Genomic DNA, 15,081 nt, shown 5'->3' with positions numbered 1-15,081 from the left:
ACCCCACACATGAATGGTCTCAGGATGCTTTACTCTTGGCATGACACAGGACTGATGGTAGCGCTCACCATCTCCGGACAAGCTTTTTTTCCCCCAGATACCCCAAACAATCGGAAAGGGGATTCTTCAGAGAAAATGACTTTACCCCAGTCCTCAGCAATACAATCCCTGTACCTTTTGCAGAATATCAGTCTGGCCCTGATGTTTTTCCTGGAGAGAAGTGGCTTCTTTGCTGCCCTTCTTAACACCAGGCCATCCTCCAAAAGTCTCCGCCTCACTGTGTGTGCAGATGTACTCACACCTGCCTGCTGCAATTCCCTGAGCAAGCTCTGTACTGGTGGTGCCCCAATCCCGCAGCTGAATCAACTTTAGGAGACGGCCCTGGTGCTTGCTGGACTTTCTTGGGTGCCCTGAAGCCTTCTTCACAACAATTGAACTGCTCTCCTTGAAGTTCTTGATGATCTGATAAATGGTTGATTTTTTTGCACTACCAGGTGCAATCTTACTGGCAATATCCTTGCCTGTGAAGCCCTTTTTATGCAAAGCAATGATGACGGCACGTGTTTCCTTGCAGGTGGTTGACAGAGGAAGAACAATGATTCCAAACACCACCCTCCTTTTGAAGCTTCCAGTCTGTTATTCGAACTCAATCAGCATGACCGAGTGATCTACAGCCTTGTCCTCTTCAACAATCACACCAGCTGTTCCTTTTGTGGCAAGGCTGAAATGCAGTGGAAATGTTTTTGGGGGATTCAGTTAATTTGCATGGCAAAGAGGAACTTTGAAATTAATTGCAATTTATCTGATCACCCTTCATAACATTCTGGAGTATATGCAAATTGCCATCATACAAACTGGGGCAGCAGACTTTGAAAATGTAATATTTGTGTCATTTTCAAAACTTTTGGCCATGACTGTACAGTACAGTAATTACAGGGATAACAAATTCTCTCTTTCACCATTTCTTTCTCACAATCTCCCCCCTCTCTCTGTCCCTCACCACACAATAATTCAATTTATTTCAATTCAGTAGTCTTAATTGATATGTCAACAAGTTAAACTTACATTGACAAAGTAAACATATAACAATACGATCTCTCTCTCAGGTTACCTCAACGTGCTGGTTAACAGTCATTGGAGGAGCCACTGGTGTCTGATAAAAAATGGGCAGCTGTGGTTTTACCAGGACAAGGGCAAGACTAAAGCGGCCCAGCAGCCTGTGCCTCTGGAGGGATGCATGGTCTTGCCAGACCCCAGCCCTGAGCACCTCTACTCCTTCCGGATCCAGATGGATGGGGCACAGCTAGCCACACTAGAGGTAGGAGCGGGAGGTAGGCAGGCATGGGAGAAGGTAGGCGCTATAGAAAGAAAGTAAAGACCTTATTGATCTGAACTTGGGAAAATGTTGTATCAGTTATCACCATAAAAAAGACCCGTATCAATGAAAACACATGCTCAAAAACACATACGAACTCACGTAAGTCATTGCATGTTAAATAGCAAATTGCAACACAAACACACATCTTTAGCCTTAACACTGGATTATTGCATGCTGTACCATTCCATATAAGCATTAATTCTACGGAAATCAGTAATCAAGAAAGCTCTTGTAAAAGCCCTTTACAAAGTCCCTAGTACAGCAGGAGCTGACCTCATATGAGAACCTGGCCCCTGTCCCTCTCCGAAAATCTTACTGAGAACAGTCCCCATTCTGGAAACGCGCGCACGCCACGCACACACCAACCCCACCCACCAGACACATGGCGCCTAGTGCAAAAAACACATACTAGCATTCCTAACACTGAGACTGTGCTGACGGTACAGTGCTCCTCCCAAGAACACTAAACACTTCAATTGTACTGTCTGACACACACTACAAATTCTGGCCCAGAGGAGTAAAGGGGAGGTGTGTGTGGATTGGTTCTTCTATCCTTGTTGGGACCTAAAATCCCCCAAAATCCCCACAAGGATAGTAAAACAAGGAAAATTCTCCCTCGTGGGGACATCACCCATGACAGGACAGGCTATTTTAAGCTTAATGGTCAGGTTAAGGGATAGGGGTTAGGAAAAATAGGATTTTGAATGGAAATACATTCTAGGACCCCACAAGGATAGAAGAACATGACACGTGTGCTTGCGTGTGTGTTTTTGTTTAACTATCCTTTTGGGTACCAGAATTCCTCACAAGGATAGTATTTTAGGCTTGGAGGTTAGGTTTAGGGTTAAATTTAGAATTGGTGTTAGGGTTAGGGTTAGGGTTACAGTTAAGGTTAGGTTAGGGTTAGGGGTTAAGAAGAATAGGATTTTGGATAGCAAAACAAAACTGTGTGTATGTGTAGGGGAGGTAGTGGATGTACTGGGATTTGTGAGCAAGAGGAACTTACCTTTTTTTATTTAAGCTTCAGCACCAGCCTGCTTTGGGGCTCCCAAGTGGCGTGGCACTGCATCTCAGTGCTAGAGGCGTCACTACAGACCCTGGTTTGATTCCAGGCTGTGTCACAACCGGCCGTGATTGGGAGTCCCATAGGGCGGTGCACAATTGGCCCAGCGTCGTCCTGGTTAAGGTTTGGCCGGAGTAAGCCCGCCATTGTAAATAAGAATTTGTTCTTAACTGACTTGCCTAGTTAAATAATGGTTAAATTTTAAAAAATTGTGCTGTTATGGTCAATGAAATTCCTTTTTTAGTTTTATTTAATGCACTTTAAAAACTAAAATGAAAAAATGTGCTGCAGAAAATTGATAATTAACTAATTTCCTGGGAATATATTTTTTTATTTATTTTGGGTGATCTTCAGACTAAAGCCTTGACATGACTGCCACCTGTTGGTTCATCTACGTATTTTTTATGTTATAATCAAGGCTGTGTTTTCAAAAGGCTGTGTTTTCAAAATGCTCTCCGCTCCTCTCCTGTTTCCTGTCCTCTCCCTCTCCTCTTCTGTCCTTACCGCTCCCATCTCTCCTCCCCTCTTCCCTTGTTCTGTCCTCTATGCCGCTTTCCACTCCCAGGCCAAGTCGTCAGCTGATATGGGTCACTGGCTGGGTCTTCTGCTATCTCAGACTGGGACTAAGACAGACCCTGAAGAACTCACCTATGACTATGTCAACTCTGAGAGGATCTCCAGCATAGTCAATGCAGCCAAGACCTCCTTGTAGTTAGTTAATTCATCACTGTGTGTGTGTGTGTGTGTGTGTGTGTGTGTGTGTGTGTGTGTGTGTGTGTGTGTGTGTGTGTGTGTGTGTGTGTGTGTGTGTGTGTGTGTGTGTGTGTGTGTGTGTGTGTGTGTGTGTGTGTGTGTGTGTGTGTGTGTGGTTAGCTGTACAGGACTGTGTGAGAGAAAGCTTATACAGTAATATGTGTGTCTATTCTTCAGTCTGATGCAGGGGAGGTACTCGGAGCCTAGCACCTACAAAGACAGCCTTTCCTCGGCTCCCCACGGTTCAGATGACATTTATGACGATGTGGCTTCTATAGAGGGCGAACTAGAGGTGAGCTCACCACATCAATACAACAACAAATTCAAGAGTATTAATTCAGCCACGTACACACAGTTTATACCACTGATGCACAACCCATTTGACACAACAGCACAATGTCTGCCCAGAAAAGGTCACACAGCGTTCGTGAGACACACAGCACAATGGTTGTGCAAACATTTGTGTGCAGACAAACTCACCATTGTATGACAGAAATATTTGTGTCCAATGTGTTGTACATCAGTTGTATAACCTGAGTGTGTATGGGGTGTGTATAACTTAATATGTATAGCTTCCTGCTCTTTCAGGTTGTACTCTAGTTTGGAGTGCAGAGAGCTAATGGAAACATAATGTATCTCTGAGTGTGTTGATACGTGCTACATTTGCTCACAGCAAATTGGCCAGTGTTAACTTGTATTGATTTTTTAGTGTAACATTTCTAGTGTTGATTCAAATCAAATGTTATTAGTCACATGCTCCGAATACAATACAGTGAAATGCTTACTTATGGGCCCCTAACAATGCAGTTTTTAAGAAATAAAAGTAACTAGTAATTAAAGAGCAGCAGTAAAATAACAATAGCGAGACTATATACAGGGGGGTACCGGTACAGAGTCAATGTGCAGGGTCACCAGTTAGTTGAGGTAATATGTACATGTAGGTAGAGTGTTTAAAGTGACTATACATAGATGATGATAACAACAGAGAGTAGCAGCGGTGTAAAAGAAGGAGGGGTGGGGGAGGGGCAATGCAAATAGTCTGTGTAGCCATTTTATTAGGTGTTCAGGAGTCTTATGGCTTGGGGGTAGAAGCTGTTTAGAAGCCTCTTGGACCTAGACTTGGCGCTCCGGTACCGCTTGCTGTGCAGTAGCAAGAAAACAGTCTATGACTAGGGTGGCTGGAGTCTTTGACAATTTTTAGGGCCTTCCTCTGACACCGCCTGGTGTAGAGGTCCTGGATGGCAGGAAGCTTGGCCCCAGTGATGTACTGGGCCGTTCGCACTACCCTCTATAGTACCTTGCAGTCGGAGGCCAAGCAGTTGCTATACCAAAACCACGGCCACCATTATCATATTTCCCAGCATGCTCTTTTGCTGGTTGATTTTTAGAATTGTTTTTTTCAATATTTATGTTTTCGCATGATTGATGAATTAATAGGCTATTGTTTGCGAACAGCATCAGCTACCCAAACGATTCGTTCTCAAGTTTGAGTGTTGAGCAGAGACAGACTGAGTATGTTTTGGTTCTACAAAGCAGTGTCCATCGATAGCATTCAATAATAAATTGATTGCTTTCATTCTTGGACCATACGATCATTTATCAGATCTAAACGAGTATTTTTCTTCTTTGTGCTGCACATGATAGACGGTGGCAAAGCATGTCTCCGGAGTATCGCATATTACTCCTGCTGTAGAATTCATTGCGGCTATTAAAATGAACGGGTCACTAAAAAAAATGTATCATGACTCTCGAGTCAGTAAAAGGAGTTGTTCAAAAATAACGAATTGTTCACAATCTGCACATCACTAATATTTTAGTCTTCCCAACCTGGAAGTCATTCTGAATACAAGTTGCGGATGAAATTAAATTCAAAATGTTGGATATCCCCACACTGGCTGGATTACAATAGGAATTACACCTCACTTTGTAAGTCATTGTAATGTGAGTTTCAAACCTGAAAACCATGAGTTTCAGGCCAGTGTATTAGGGTAAAACTCAGCCCTCAGAATCAAATCAAATCAAAGTTTATTTGTCACGTGCGCCGAATACAACAGGTGTAGAACCCCTCACCCACAGCCAATAAAATTGCAGGCCTCCAAATACAAATCAACAGAAATCTCATGATTCAAATTTCTCAAACATACAATTATTAGGCACCATTTTAAAGATAAAATTCTCGTTAATCCAGCCACAGTGTCTGATTTCAAAAAAAGAAAGAAAGCTCCACAAACGATTATGTTAGGTCACCACCAACTCACAGAAAAACCCAGTCATTTACCCAGCCGAAGACAGGAGTCACAAAAGCACAAATACAGATAAAATTAATCACTAACCTTTGATGATCTTCATCAGATGACACTCATAGGACTTCGTCTTACACAATATATGTATGTTTTGTTCGGTAAAGTTCATATTTATGTTTTAAAAAATCGTATTTTACACTGGCGTGTTAGATTCAGTAAATCCAAAACATGCATTGATATTGCAGAGCCACATGAATTCACATAAATACTCATAATAAATGTTGATGAAAATGCAGCTATTATACATGAGACTTTAGATACACTTCTCTTTAATGCAATCGCTGTGTCAGATTTTTAAAAAACTGAGAACGGCGCTCAGAGCCCAAACCAGCCAGAGAAATATCCGCCATGTTGGGTAGTCAACATTATTCATAAAAAGCATGATAAATATTCACTTACCTTTGATGATCTTCATCAGAATGCACTCCCAGAAATCGCAGTTCCACAATAAATGCTTGTTTTGTTCGATAATGTCCATCATTTATGTGAAATAGCTTCTTTTGTTAGGGTAAACAATCCAAAAGCGCGATCTGGTCCATTCGGACGAAACGTTCAAAAAGTTATATTACAGGTCGAAGAAACTTGTCAAACTAAGTATAGAATCAATCTTTAGGATGTTTTTATCATAAAAGTTCAATAATGTTCCAACCGGAAAATTCCATTGTCTGTAGAATTGCACTGGAACGAGAGCAACCTCTCAAGTGAGAACACATGACTGAGATCGAGGCTGTAGGCAGACCCCTTAGTAAAACATCTCCCATCCGGCCTCCCTTCACATGAGCAACCTAAAACCCCGTTCTAAAGACGGCTGACATCTAGTGGAATTCTTAGGAAGTGAAAAAATAACCCATATCCCACTGTGTAGTCGATAGGGGTGAGTTCAAAAACTACAAACCTCAGATTTCTCACTTCCTGTTTGGATTTTTTCTCAGGTTTTTGCCTGCCATATGAGTTATATTATACTCACAGACATCATTCAAACAGTTTTAGAAACTCCAGAGTGTTTGCTATCCAATACTAATAATGCTATGCATATATTAGCAACTGGGACTGAGTAGGAGGCAGTTCACTCTGGGCACACTATTCATCCAAAAGTGAAAATGCTGCCACCACCCAAGTTAATGTGGTGGTTCCCACTTTCAGTTTCGCGCGAATGCTACCATCTATCCATGGTTTCTGCTTAGGGTAATAGGTTAGGTTTTAATAGTCATAATGGGTACTACATCTCCTACACACTTCCTTCTGAACTCAGTCACCGTATCTGTGTATGCATCTAGATTTTTTTCACACGCTACCCAGATCAGAGTCCTCGTGATTAAAATAATCCTGATGCATGCATTCCGATTGGTCAGACCAGTGTTGAATAGGATGAAACACGGGCACTTCCTGTTTGAGTTTCTGCCTATAGGACAGGAGGAGCAAGATGGCGTCATGGTCAGATTAGCCGAAAGTAGAGCGGGGGAGGGCCTTGTAAACATCCCGGAAGTTTGAATAGCAATAGTTGAGAGTCTTAGTATCGCGAGTAGGACAGTCAATTTCTTCAGCCTAGTCCTCAGGTTTACTTTATTAAAATCCTCAGCTCCAGTAAATGCAGCCTCAGGATATGTGGTTTCCAGTTTGCATAAAGTACAGTGTTATTCTTTGAGGGCCGTCAAGGTTTCTGCTTGAGGTGAGATGTAAACGGCCGTGGCGATGACGGAGGAGAATTCTCTTGGTAGATAATATGGTCTGCATTTAATTGTGAGGTTGTCACGTTCTGACCTTTATTTCCTTTGTTTTGTCGTTATTTAGTATGTTCAGGGCATGAGTTGGGGTGGGCAGTCTATGATTTTGGGATTTCTATGTTTCGGCCTAGTATGGTTCTCAATCAGAGGCAAGTGTCGTTAGTTGTCTCTGATTGAGAATCATACTTAGGTAGCCTGGGTTTCACTGTTTGTTTGTGGGTGTTTGTTTCCGTGTCTGGGTTTTTCATCACACAGTACTGTTTCGGTTTTCGTTCGTTTCACGTTGATAGTTTTTGTATTCATAGTGTTCAGTTTGCTTTTTAAATAAACAACCATGGACACTTACCACGCTGCACATTGGTCCTTCAGACATTGTCCTTCTGTAGCTCAGTTGGTAGTGCATGGCGCTTGGGTTCGATCCCCGGGACCACCCATACGTAGAATGTATGCACACATGACTGTAAGTCGCTTTGGATAAAAGCGTCTGCTAAATGGCATATATATTATACGAAGAGGAGGAGGAAAACCCTTACAGAGGTCTTCTAGGTCGGGTGAAGAAAATGACTTGAGTTCCTGTATGTTCCTATAATTGCACCATGAGTCATTAATCATGAAATACACCCCGCTGCCCTTCTGCTTCCCAGAGAGATATTTATTCCTGTCTGCGCGATGTACTGAGAATCCTGCTGGCTTTACTGACTCCGACAGAGTATCCCGAGAGAGCCATGATTCCATTAAACAAAGTGTGTTTCAGGCCCCAATGTCTCTCTAGGATGGAATCCTTGCTCTAAGGTCTTCAACTTTATTAACCAAAGACTGAACATTTGTGAGTAATATACTCGGAAGCAGTGGGTGGTGTGCGCACCTCCTAAGTCGAACCAGCAGGCCGCCTCGAGTGCCTTTCCTCTGCCGGCGATGTTTTTTGTTGGCCTCTGGGGGTAAGTTCTATTGCTCTGGGGAGAGTGTACAAAGGATCTGCTCCAGGGAATTCGTATTCCTGGTCGTAATGCTGGTACTTCTGGTGAGTTACCGCCACTAGTATCCAATAGTTTTTCTTGGCTGTATGTCATGACACAAAACATTTCCTGAGCTAATAATGTTAAAAATAGTACATAAAAAAGCAAAATGCTGCAATGCTGCCTTCTTCATCTGCGTCATGTTATCAGTGTGTGTGTGTGTGTGTTGGGACGTCAGTGTAAGTATGTGTGAGTGTGTAGGTAGTGTCCAGTGTGTGTGCATAGAGTCAGTGCAAGAGAGTTGGTACGAACAAGGTTCAATGCAGTTAGCCATTTGATTAGCTATTTAGCATACTTATGGCTTGGGGGTAGAAGCTGTTCAGGGTCCTGTTGGTTCCAGACTTGATGTACTGGTACCACTTGCCTTGCGGTAGCAGAGAGAATAGTCTATGACTTGGGTGGCTGGAGTCTTTTACATTTTTTGGGGCCTTCCTCTGACACTGCTGGATGACCACCCTCTGTAGCGCCTTACGGTCTGGTGCCTTGCAGTGAGCAATGATGCAGCCAGTCAAGATGCTCTCTGTAGCGGTAACCCCTGTATATAGCCTCACTACTGTTATGTTACTACTGATCTTGAATGATTTGTTATGAAAAATGTTACTTAACACTTATTTTTCTTAACTGTGTTGTTGGTGCTTGTAAGTAAACATTTCACTGTAAGGTGAAGCCTGTTGTAGTTGGCCCACGTGACAAATCAAATTTGATTTCATTTATAACTTTATGAGGATCTGAGGGCCCATGCAAAAAATATAAAACCTCCAGTGGGGTAGAGGCGCTGACGTGCCCTCTTCACAACTGTGTGGGTGTGTGTGGACCATGTTACTTCCTTAGTGATGTGAACACAGAGGAACTTCTGTGTTCTCGACCTGCTCCACTACAGCCTCATCAATGTGGATAGGGGCGTGTTCGCCCCTCCATTTCCTGTAGTTCACGATCAGCTCCTTTGTCTTGCTGATGTTGAGGGAGATGTTGTTGTCCTGGCACCACACTGCCAGTCTCAGACCTCCACCCTATAGGCTTCCTCATCATCGTTGATCAGTCCTACCACCGTTGTGTCGGCAGAAAACTTGATGATGGTGTTGGAGTCGTGCACGGTTACGCAGTCATGAGTTAACAGCTGTTTCCCAAAACCATTGTTATTAACATTGCACTTGAAAATGCTCGGAATCTAACGTCTGCCTCAGACCTCTGGTAGAACAACTAAGTCAGTCGTTAGATAATTTATACACAGAAGATCTCTGCTAATATGAGTCACATGGTTTATCCATTCTCTGTGACAACCGATAACTTCAGAAGAAAGTTGACTACAAACACAAAGTTGCCAATGTCTTTGCAATTGATACAAACAAGTGACTTGTAAAAAAATATGCTTCAAATGATAACTGAGATGACTGCATTAAAATATAAACAGTAGGCTGTAGGCCTATTTTAATTATAAATACATTTCATGTTCAAATGAGTTATATTTTGCTACTTGTAGGCTACTGTCCGTAATTTGTCTCAATTAATTTCATGATGTGTAGTCTATCTAAGAGCTGATCCGTCTTCAGTATTATGAAATAATTATATTGTTAAGATAAGATTTGAGTGGAGAAGGCTGATCCGAGAGCAGCGCTTCATTTATATCAACCAGCGTGTATCAGGGGAAGGGGGTGTATCTGAGCACCATCAGCTTGGACTTGACTTTGGTCAATCAAATCTCCCCATTCTTGCTAAATTTTGCATGCCTTCTCAAACAGCTACAACTGTCTATACATTCGCACATCAAGTCCTTTCTTGAGTTGGGCTCGGGATGGAACAACAGTTGAACATCTAAGCTTGTGGTTGTTTGTGGGGATAGGGTTGGGTACATACGTACGTACAGTTGAAGTCGGAAGTTTACATACACTTAGCTTGGAGTCATTAAAACTTGTTTTTCAACCACTCCACAAATTTCTTGTTAACAAACTATAGTTTTGGCAGTTGGTTAGGACATCTACTTTGTGTTTACAGACAGAATATTCCACTTATAATTCACTTAAAGTCCTCATGATTGTTTTCTGATGCAGCTTGAATCATTTAGTCACTTGTCATAGACTTGTAAAAAAAATATTATATAAAAGATTTGATCAAACTACATTATATACATACTAGCTAGCTCAATTTTTCCTAGCTTGACTTGTAGTGGTCCTTGCAAGCCCTGTTATGGCCGAATCAAATAAATTGTACTGTACTGAACAACACTGCTTCATGTAAAAAGAATGCTTTTTACAGAAAAAACTAAAAACCGCTGATGTCACTGGTTGATCTCTCTCGGCGCGAGAATTAAAAAATGCAACTTTGGTGCATAATTATGTCTGAAACACCTCTCATCACTCATAATTATGTAGGGAGACTGGAAAAGCAGCATCTCAGTGCTGTGTTGTCCTTCTTTTCTGCCATGACAGGATGCAGAGGAGAGCGGTCTTCTGGATGATCAGGAGAGCAGTGGTCAATGTCGCCAAGACAGCACTGGACCGTGTGGTCAAGATGGCGATGTGGTGGTGGTGGACAGTGCAGGGCAGGACGCACCGGACAGGGTTTACTTGGACCTCATTCCTGTACGATCGTTCCTGCACACGTCCTGTGGCATAGGGTCCCCAAACAAAGAACCCCCCCGCTCTTCACCCGCCCCCACTGAGGAGCAGCAGGACCTCCCTAGCCAGGTATGGAACCAAATCATTCAGAATCTAAACCCAAGGCTAATACTGTATCCATTGTAATCATGTAAGAATGTCTAAATTATACCTTAAGTCAATTCAGTGAGCATCAATTCATTATCTGATTTGAATTAAGCTTAACCCTGATTTTAATACAAAGGTTTGAACAATACCATTGTTTAGTATCTTGTGCTATAAATAATATTGGTATGGATGTTGTTAGAATAAAACGAGAAATGTTTGTACGTGTAGATAATATAATTAATTAAATGTAATGCATGTCTACATTCCTAGGTTGATTCTAGCATCATATCCGAATCAGAGCTTCCACCATCCCACAATGGAGTGGAACCCACTGCTAACACCAACAGACCTGAGCAGGAGCACCCCCTGTCTCCCTGCCCTCTACAGCCCTATACCCAGGCTCAAAAGACTTTTCTCCTCAGCCAAGACATCCAGAAAAGGGCCAGTCCAGGCATACAGCACCCCCAGGCCCCCAGTACAACCATCCTTAACACACAGCCCCCCAAAACCCCTCAGAGTCCTGCAGCTACCACTCTTGCATTCAGCCTTCCCCCTCACAGTCCCCAACCTCTCAGAGGCCGGAGTGCCAGCAGTGGAGACCAAAGGACCAAAGTCTTATCCACAGGTGAGAAATGAACCACAGACACAGAGGATATTGGAGAGCAATGTAATTGAACATTCACTCTAATCAAGTAGAAACTTTTTACACAGAGTGAATGGAAACCGGCACACTATAAATATATCTACTTGTTTATCCTATCCAAGATGGCGTAGCAGTTGGACGTGTGTTTGTCTTGTACCGTGTAAATAGTCTGTAAATAGTCTGTTTCTTCATTTTATTTCATATATATTTTAATCTCACTTTCCATCTACGAACTAAATATACTTTCCTGCAACCCGCCTCACCCAATGTGGTATGGATCTGCTATATTTATACTTTAGAACTGGAACCTCCATCAGCAGCTAGCCAGCTAACTAGCTATTAGTCATTGTTAGCTACTGCTAGCGGTCTTCACCTTTAGCTCGGACACCAGCCAGCTTTAGCTCGGTCAATACCTGCCAGTCTGCACAGAGCGATATCAACCCAGAGCATATCAGACTACTTTTCTCTACCACATCACTGGATTCCTGCTGCAAGTTCTGGACCATTACACCGTATCATCGCAGCTAGCTAGCTGCAACCGAGTGGATATTGTTGGCTAACGCCTCTGTCCCGACTCAAGCACCAGTTAGCCTTGAGCTTGCCTCGAGCTAGGCCCATCTCCCGGTTAGCCGGCGAAGTATACCAGCTAATTCTTGGGCTACAATACCTATTTTGTCAATTGGCCTGGACCCTTTATTGTCGACACGGATCCCCGCCAATCCAGCTGATCTCTGCTGGACTGATCACTAACACGGTATCTCATTTTGTTTATCTGTCGGCTCCGGCCTCGGATTCAGGTCCTGTGTGTACCTAACTGACCCTCTCTGCCCATTCATCGCCATTTACCCGTTGTTGTCTTAGCTCGCCCGATCAACACCTGAGATTGCTTTATGCCTCTCTCTAATGTCAATATGCCTTGTCTAGTGCTGTTTCGGTTAGTTCTTATTGTTTTATTTCCCTGTAGAGCCCCCAGTCCCGCTCAACATGCCTTAGATAGCTATTTTGTCCCTCCCCCAGACATGCGTAGACCTCACCTGGCTTAACTGGCGCCTCCAGAGATGCAATCTCTCTCATCGTCACTCAATGCCTAGTTTTACCTCCACTATACTCACATCCTACCATACACTTGTCTGTACATTATGCCCTGAATCTATTCTACCTCGCCCAGAAAATTGCTCCTTTTATTCTAGCCAACCAGTTCTGTAGCCTTTAGCCGTACCCTTATCCTACTCCTCCTCTGTTCCTCTGGTGATGTAGGGGTTAACCCAGGCCCTGTAGCCCCCAGTACTACACCTATTCCCCAGGCGCTCTCATTTGTTGACATTTGTAACCGTAAAAGCCTTGGTTTCATTCATGTTAACATCAGAAGCCTCCTCCCTAAGTTTGTTTTATTCACTGCTTTAGCATACTCCGCATACCCGGATGTGCTAGCCGTGTCTGAATCCTGGCTTAGGAAAGCCACCAAAAATTCAGACATTTCCATCCCCAACGGCAGAGTTGAAATCTACTGCAAAGAGCATGCAGAGTTTTATCATACTATCTAGGTCTGTGCCCAAACAGTTGACCTCATCCCGTCAGGAGAGGATGCTTGGTTATTCTTTAAAAGTGCTTTCCTCACCATCTTAAATGAGCATGCCTCATGAGCATCAAAAAATGTAGAACTAAGAACAGTTGTAGCCCTTGATTCACTCCAGACTTAACTGCCCTCGACCAGCACAAAAACATCCAGTGGCGTATTGCATTAGCATCGAATAGCCCCCGCGATATGCTACTTTTCAGGGAAGTCAGAAACCAATATACACAGTCAGTCAGTAAAGCAAAGCCTAGCTTTTTCAAACAGAAATTTGCATCCTGTAGCACTAATTCCAAAAGGTTTTGGGACACTGTAAAGTCCATGGAGAATAAGAGCACCTCCTCCCAGCTGCTAGGAGGCTAGGAGACACCATCACCACCGATAAATCTACGATAATCGAGAATTTCAATTAGCATTTATCTACGACTGGCCATGCTTTCCACCTGGCTACCCCTACCCCGGCTAACAGCTCTGCACCTCCCGCAGCTACTTTCCCAAGCCCCCTTCCCCCCACACACACTTCAACTTCACCCAAATCCAAATAACTAATGTTCTGAAAGAGCTGCAAAATCTGGACACCTACAAATCAGCTGGGCTAGACAATCTGGACCCTCTCTTTCTAAAATTGTTGCAACCTCTATTACTAGCTCTTTCATGTCGTCTAAGTTCCCTAAAGATTAGAAAGCTTCCACGGTCATCCCCCTCTTCAAAGGGGGAGACACTCTAGACCCAAACTGTTACAGACCTATATCCATCCTGCCCTGCCTTTCTAAAGTATTCGAAAGCCAAGTTAACAAACAGATCACCGACCATTTCGAATCCCACCGTACCATCTCCACTATGCAATTTGGTTTCCGGGCTGGTCATGGGTGCACCTCAGCCACGCTGAAGTCCTAAATGATATCATAACCGCCATCGATAAAAGACAATAGTTAGTGTGCAGCCGTCTTCATCGATGTGGCCAAAGATTTCGACTCAATCACCGCATTCTTATCGGCAGACTCAAGAGCCTTGGTTTCTCAAATTACTGCCTCACCTGGTTCACCAACTACTTCTCAGATAGAGTTCAGTGTGTCATATCGGAGGTTCTGTTGTCCGGACCTCTGGCAGTCTCTATGGGGGTACCACAGGGTTAAATTCTCGGGCCGACTCTTTTCTCTGTATATTTTAATGATGTCTCTCTTGCTGCTGGTGATTCTCTGATCCACCTCTACACAGACGACACCCTTCTGTATACATCTGGCCCTTCTTTGGACACCGTGTTAACAAACCTCCAAACGAGTTTCAATGCCATACAACACTCCTTCCGTGGCCTCCAACTGCTCTTAAATTCTTGTTAAACTAAATGCATGCTCTTCAACTGATTGCTGCCCGCACCCACACGCCCGACGAGCATCAGTACTCTGGATGGTTCTGACTTAGAATATGTGGATAACTACAAATACCTAGGTGTGTGTTTAGACTGTAAACTCTCATTCCAGACTCACATTAAGCATCTCCAATCCAAAATTAAATCTAGAATCGGCTTCCTATTTCGCAACAAAGCCTCCACCTCTCATGCTGCCAAACATACCCTCGTAAAACTGACTATCCTACCGATCAATTCTTGACTTCGGCAATGGCATTTACAAAATAGCCTCCAACACTCTACTCAGAAATTTGTCACCAAAGCCCCATATACTACCCACCACTGCGACCTGTATGCTCTCGTTGGCTGGCCCTCGCTACATATTAGTCGCCAAACACACTGACTCCAGGTCATCTATAAGTCTCTGCTAGGTAAAGCTCCGCCTTATCTCAGCTCACTGTTCACCATAGCAACAGCCACCCATAGCACACGCTCCAGCAGGTATATTTCACTGGTCATCCCCAAAGCCAACACCTCCTTTGGCCGCCTTTCCTTCCAGTTCTCTGCTGCCAATGACT

At 43.4% G+C, this 15,081-nt stretch overlaps 1 protein-coding gene across 4 annotated transcripts in view; it reads left to right on the top strand.

The window, feature by feature from the left end:
* The window catches only part of afap1l2 (actin filament associated protein 1-like 2), a 149,146-nt gene that overhangs the window by 110,965 nt on the left and 23,100 nt on the right, over positions 1 to 15,081 (top strand). For 3 of the 4 annotated variants that reach the window (XM_046369404.1, XM_046369402.1, XM_046369405.1), the window contains exons 11-15: positions 1,107 to 1,318; positions 3,007 to 3,152; positions 3,372 to 3,486; positions 10,664 to 10,921; positions 11,210 to 11,564. In XM_046369404.1, coding sequence (XP_046225360.1) covers positions 1,107 to 1,318; positions 3,007 to 3,152; positions 3,372 to 3,486; positions 10,664 to 10,921; positions 11,210 to 11,564 — 1,086 coding nt within the window. The remainder of the gene's footprint in view (positions 1 to 1,106; positions 1,319 to 3,006; positions 3,153 to 3,371; positions 3,487 to 10,663; positions 10,922 to 11,209; positions 11,565 to 15,081) is intronic. The other variant, XM_046369403.1, reaches the window with a different exon arrangement.

This window comes from Oncorhynchus gorbuscha, linkage group LG11 (genome assembly GCF_021184085.1).
Source record: "Oncorhynchus gorbuscha isolate QuinsamMale2020 ecotype Even-year linkage group LG11, OgorEven_v1.0, whole genome shotgun sequence".
In the NCBI taxonomy this organism is placed as follows: Eukaryota; Metazoa; Chordata; class Actinopteri; order Salmoniformes; family Salmonidae; genus Oncorhynchus; species Oncorhynchus gorbuscha.
This window is presented reverse-complemented; position numbering and strand designations above follow the sequence as displayed.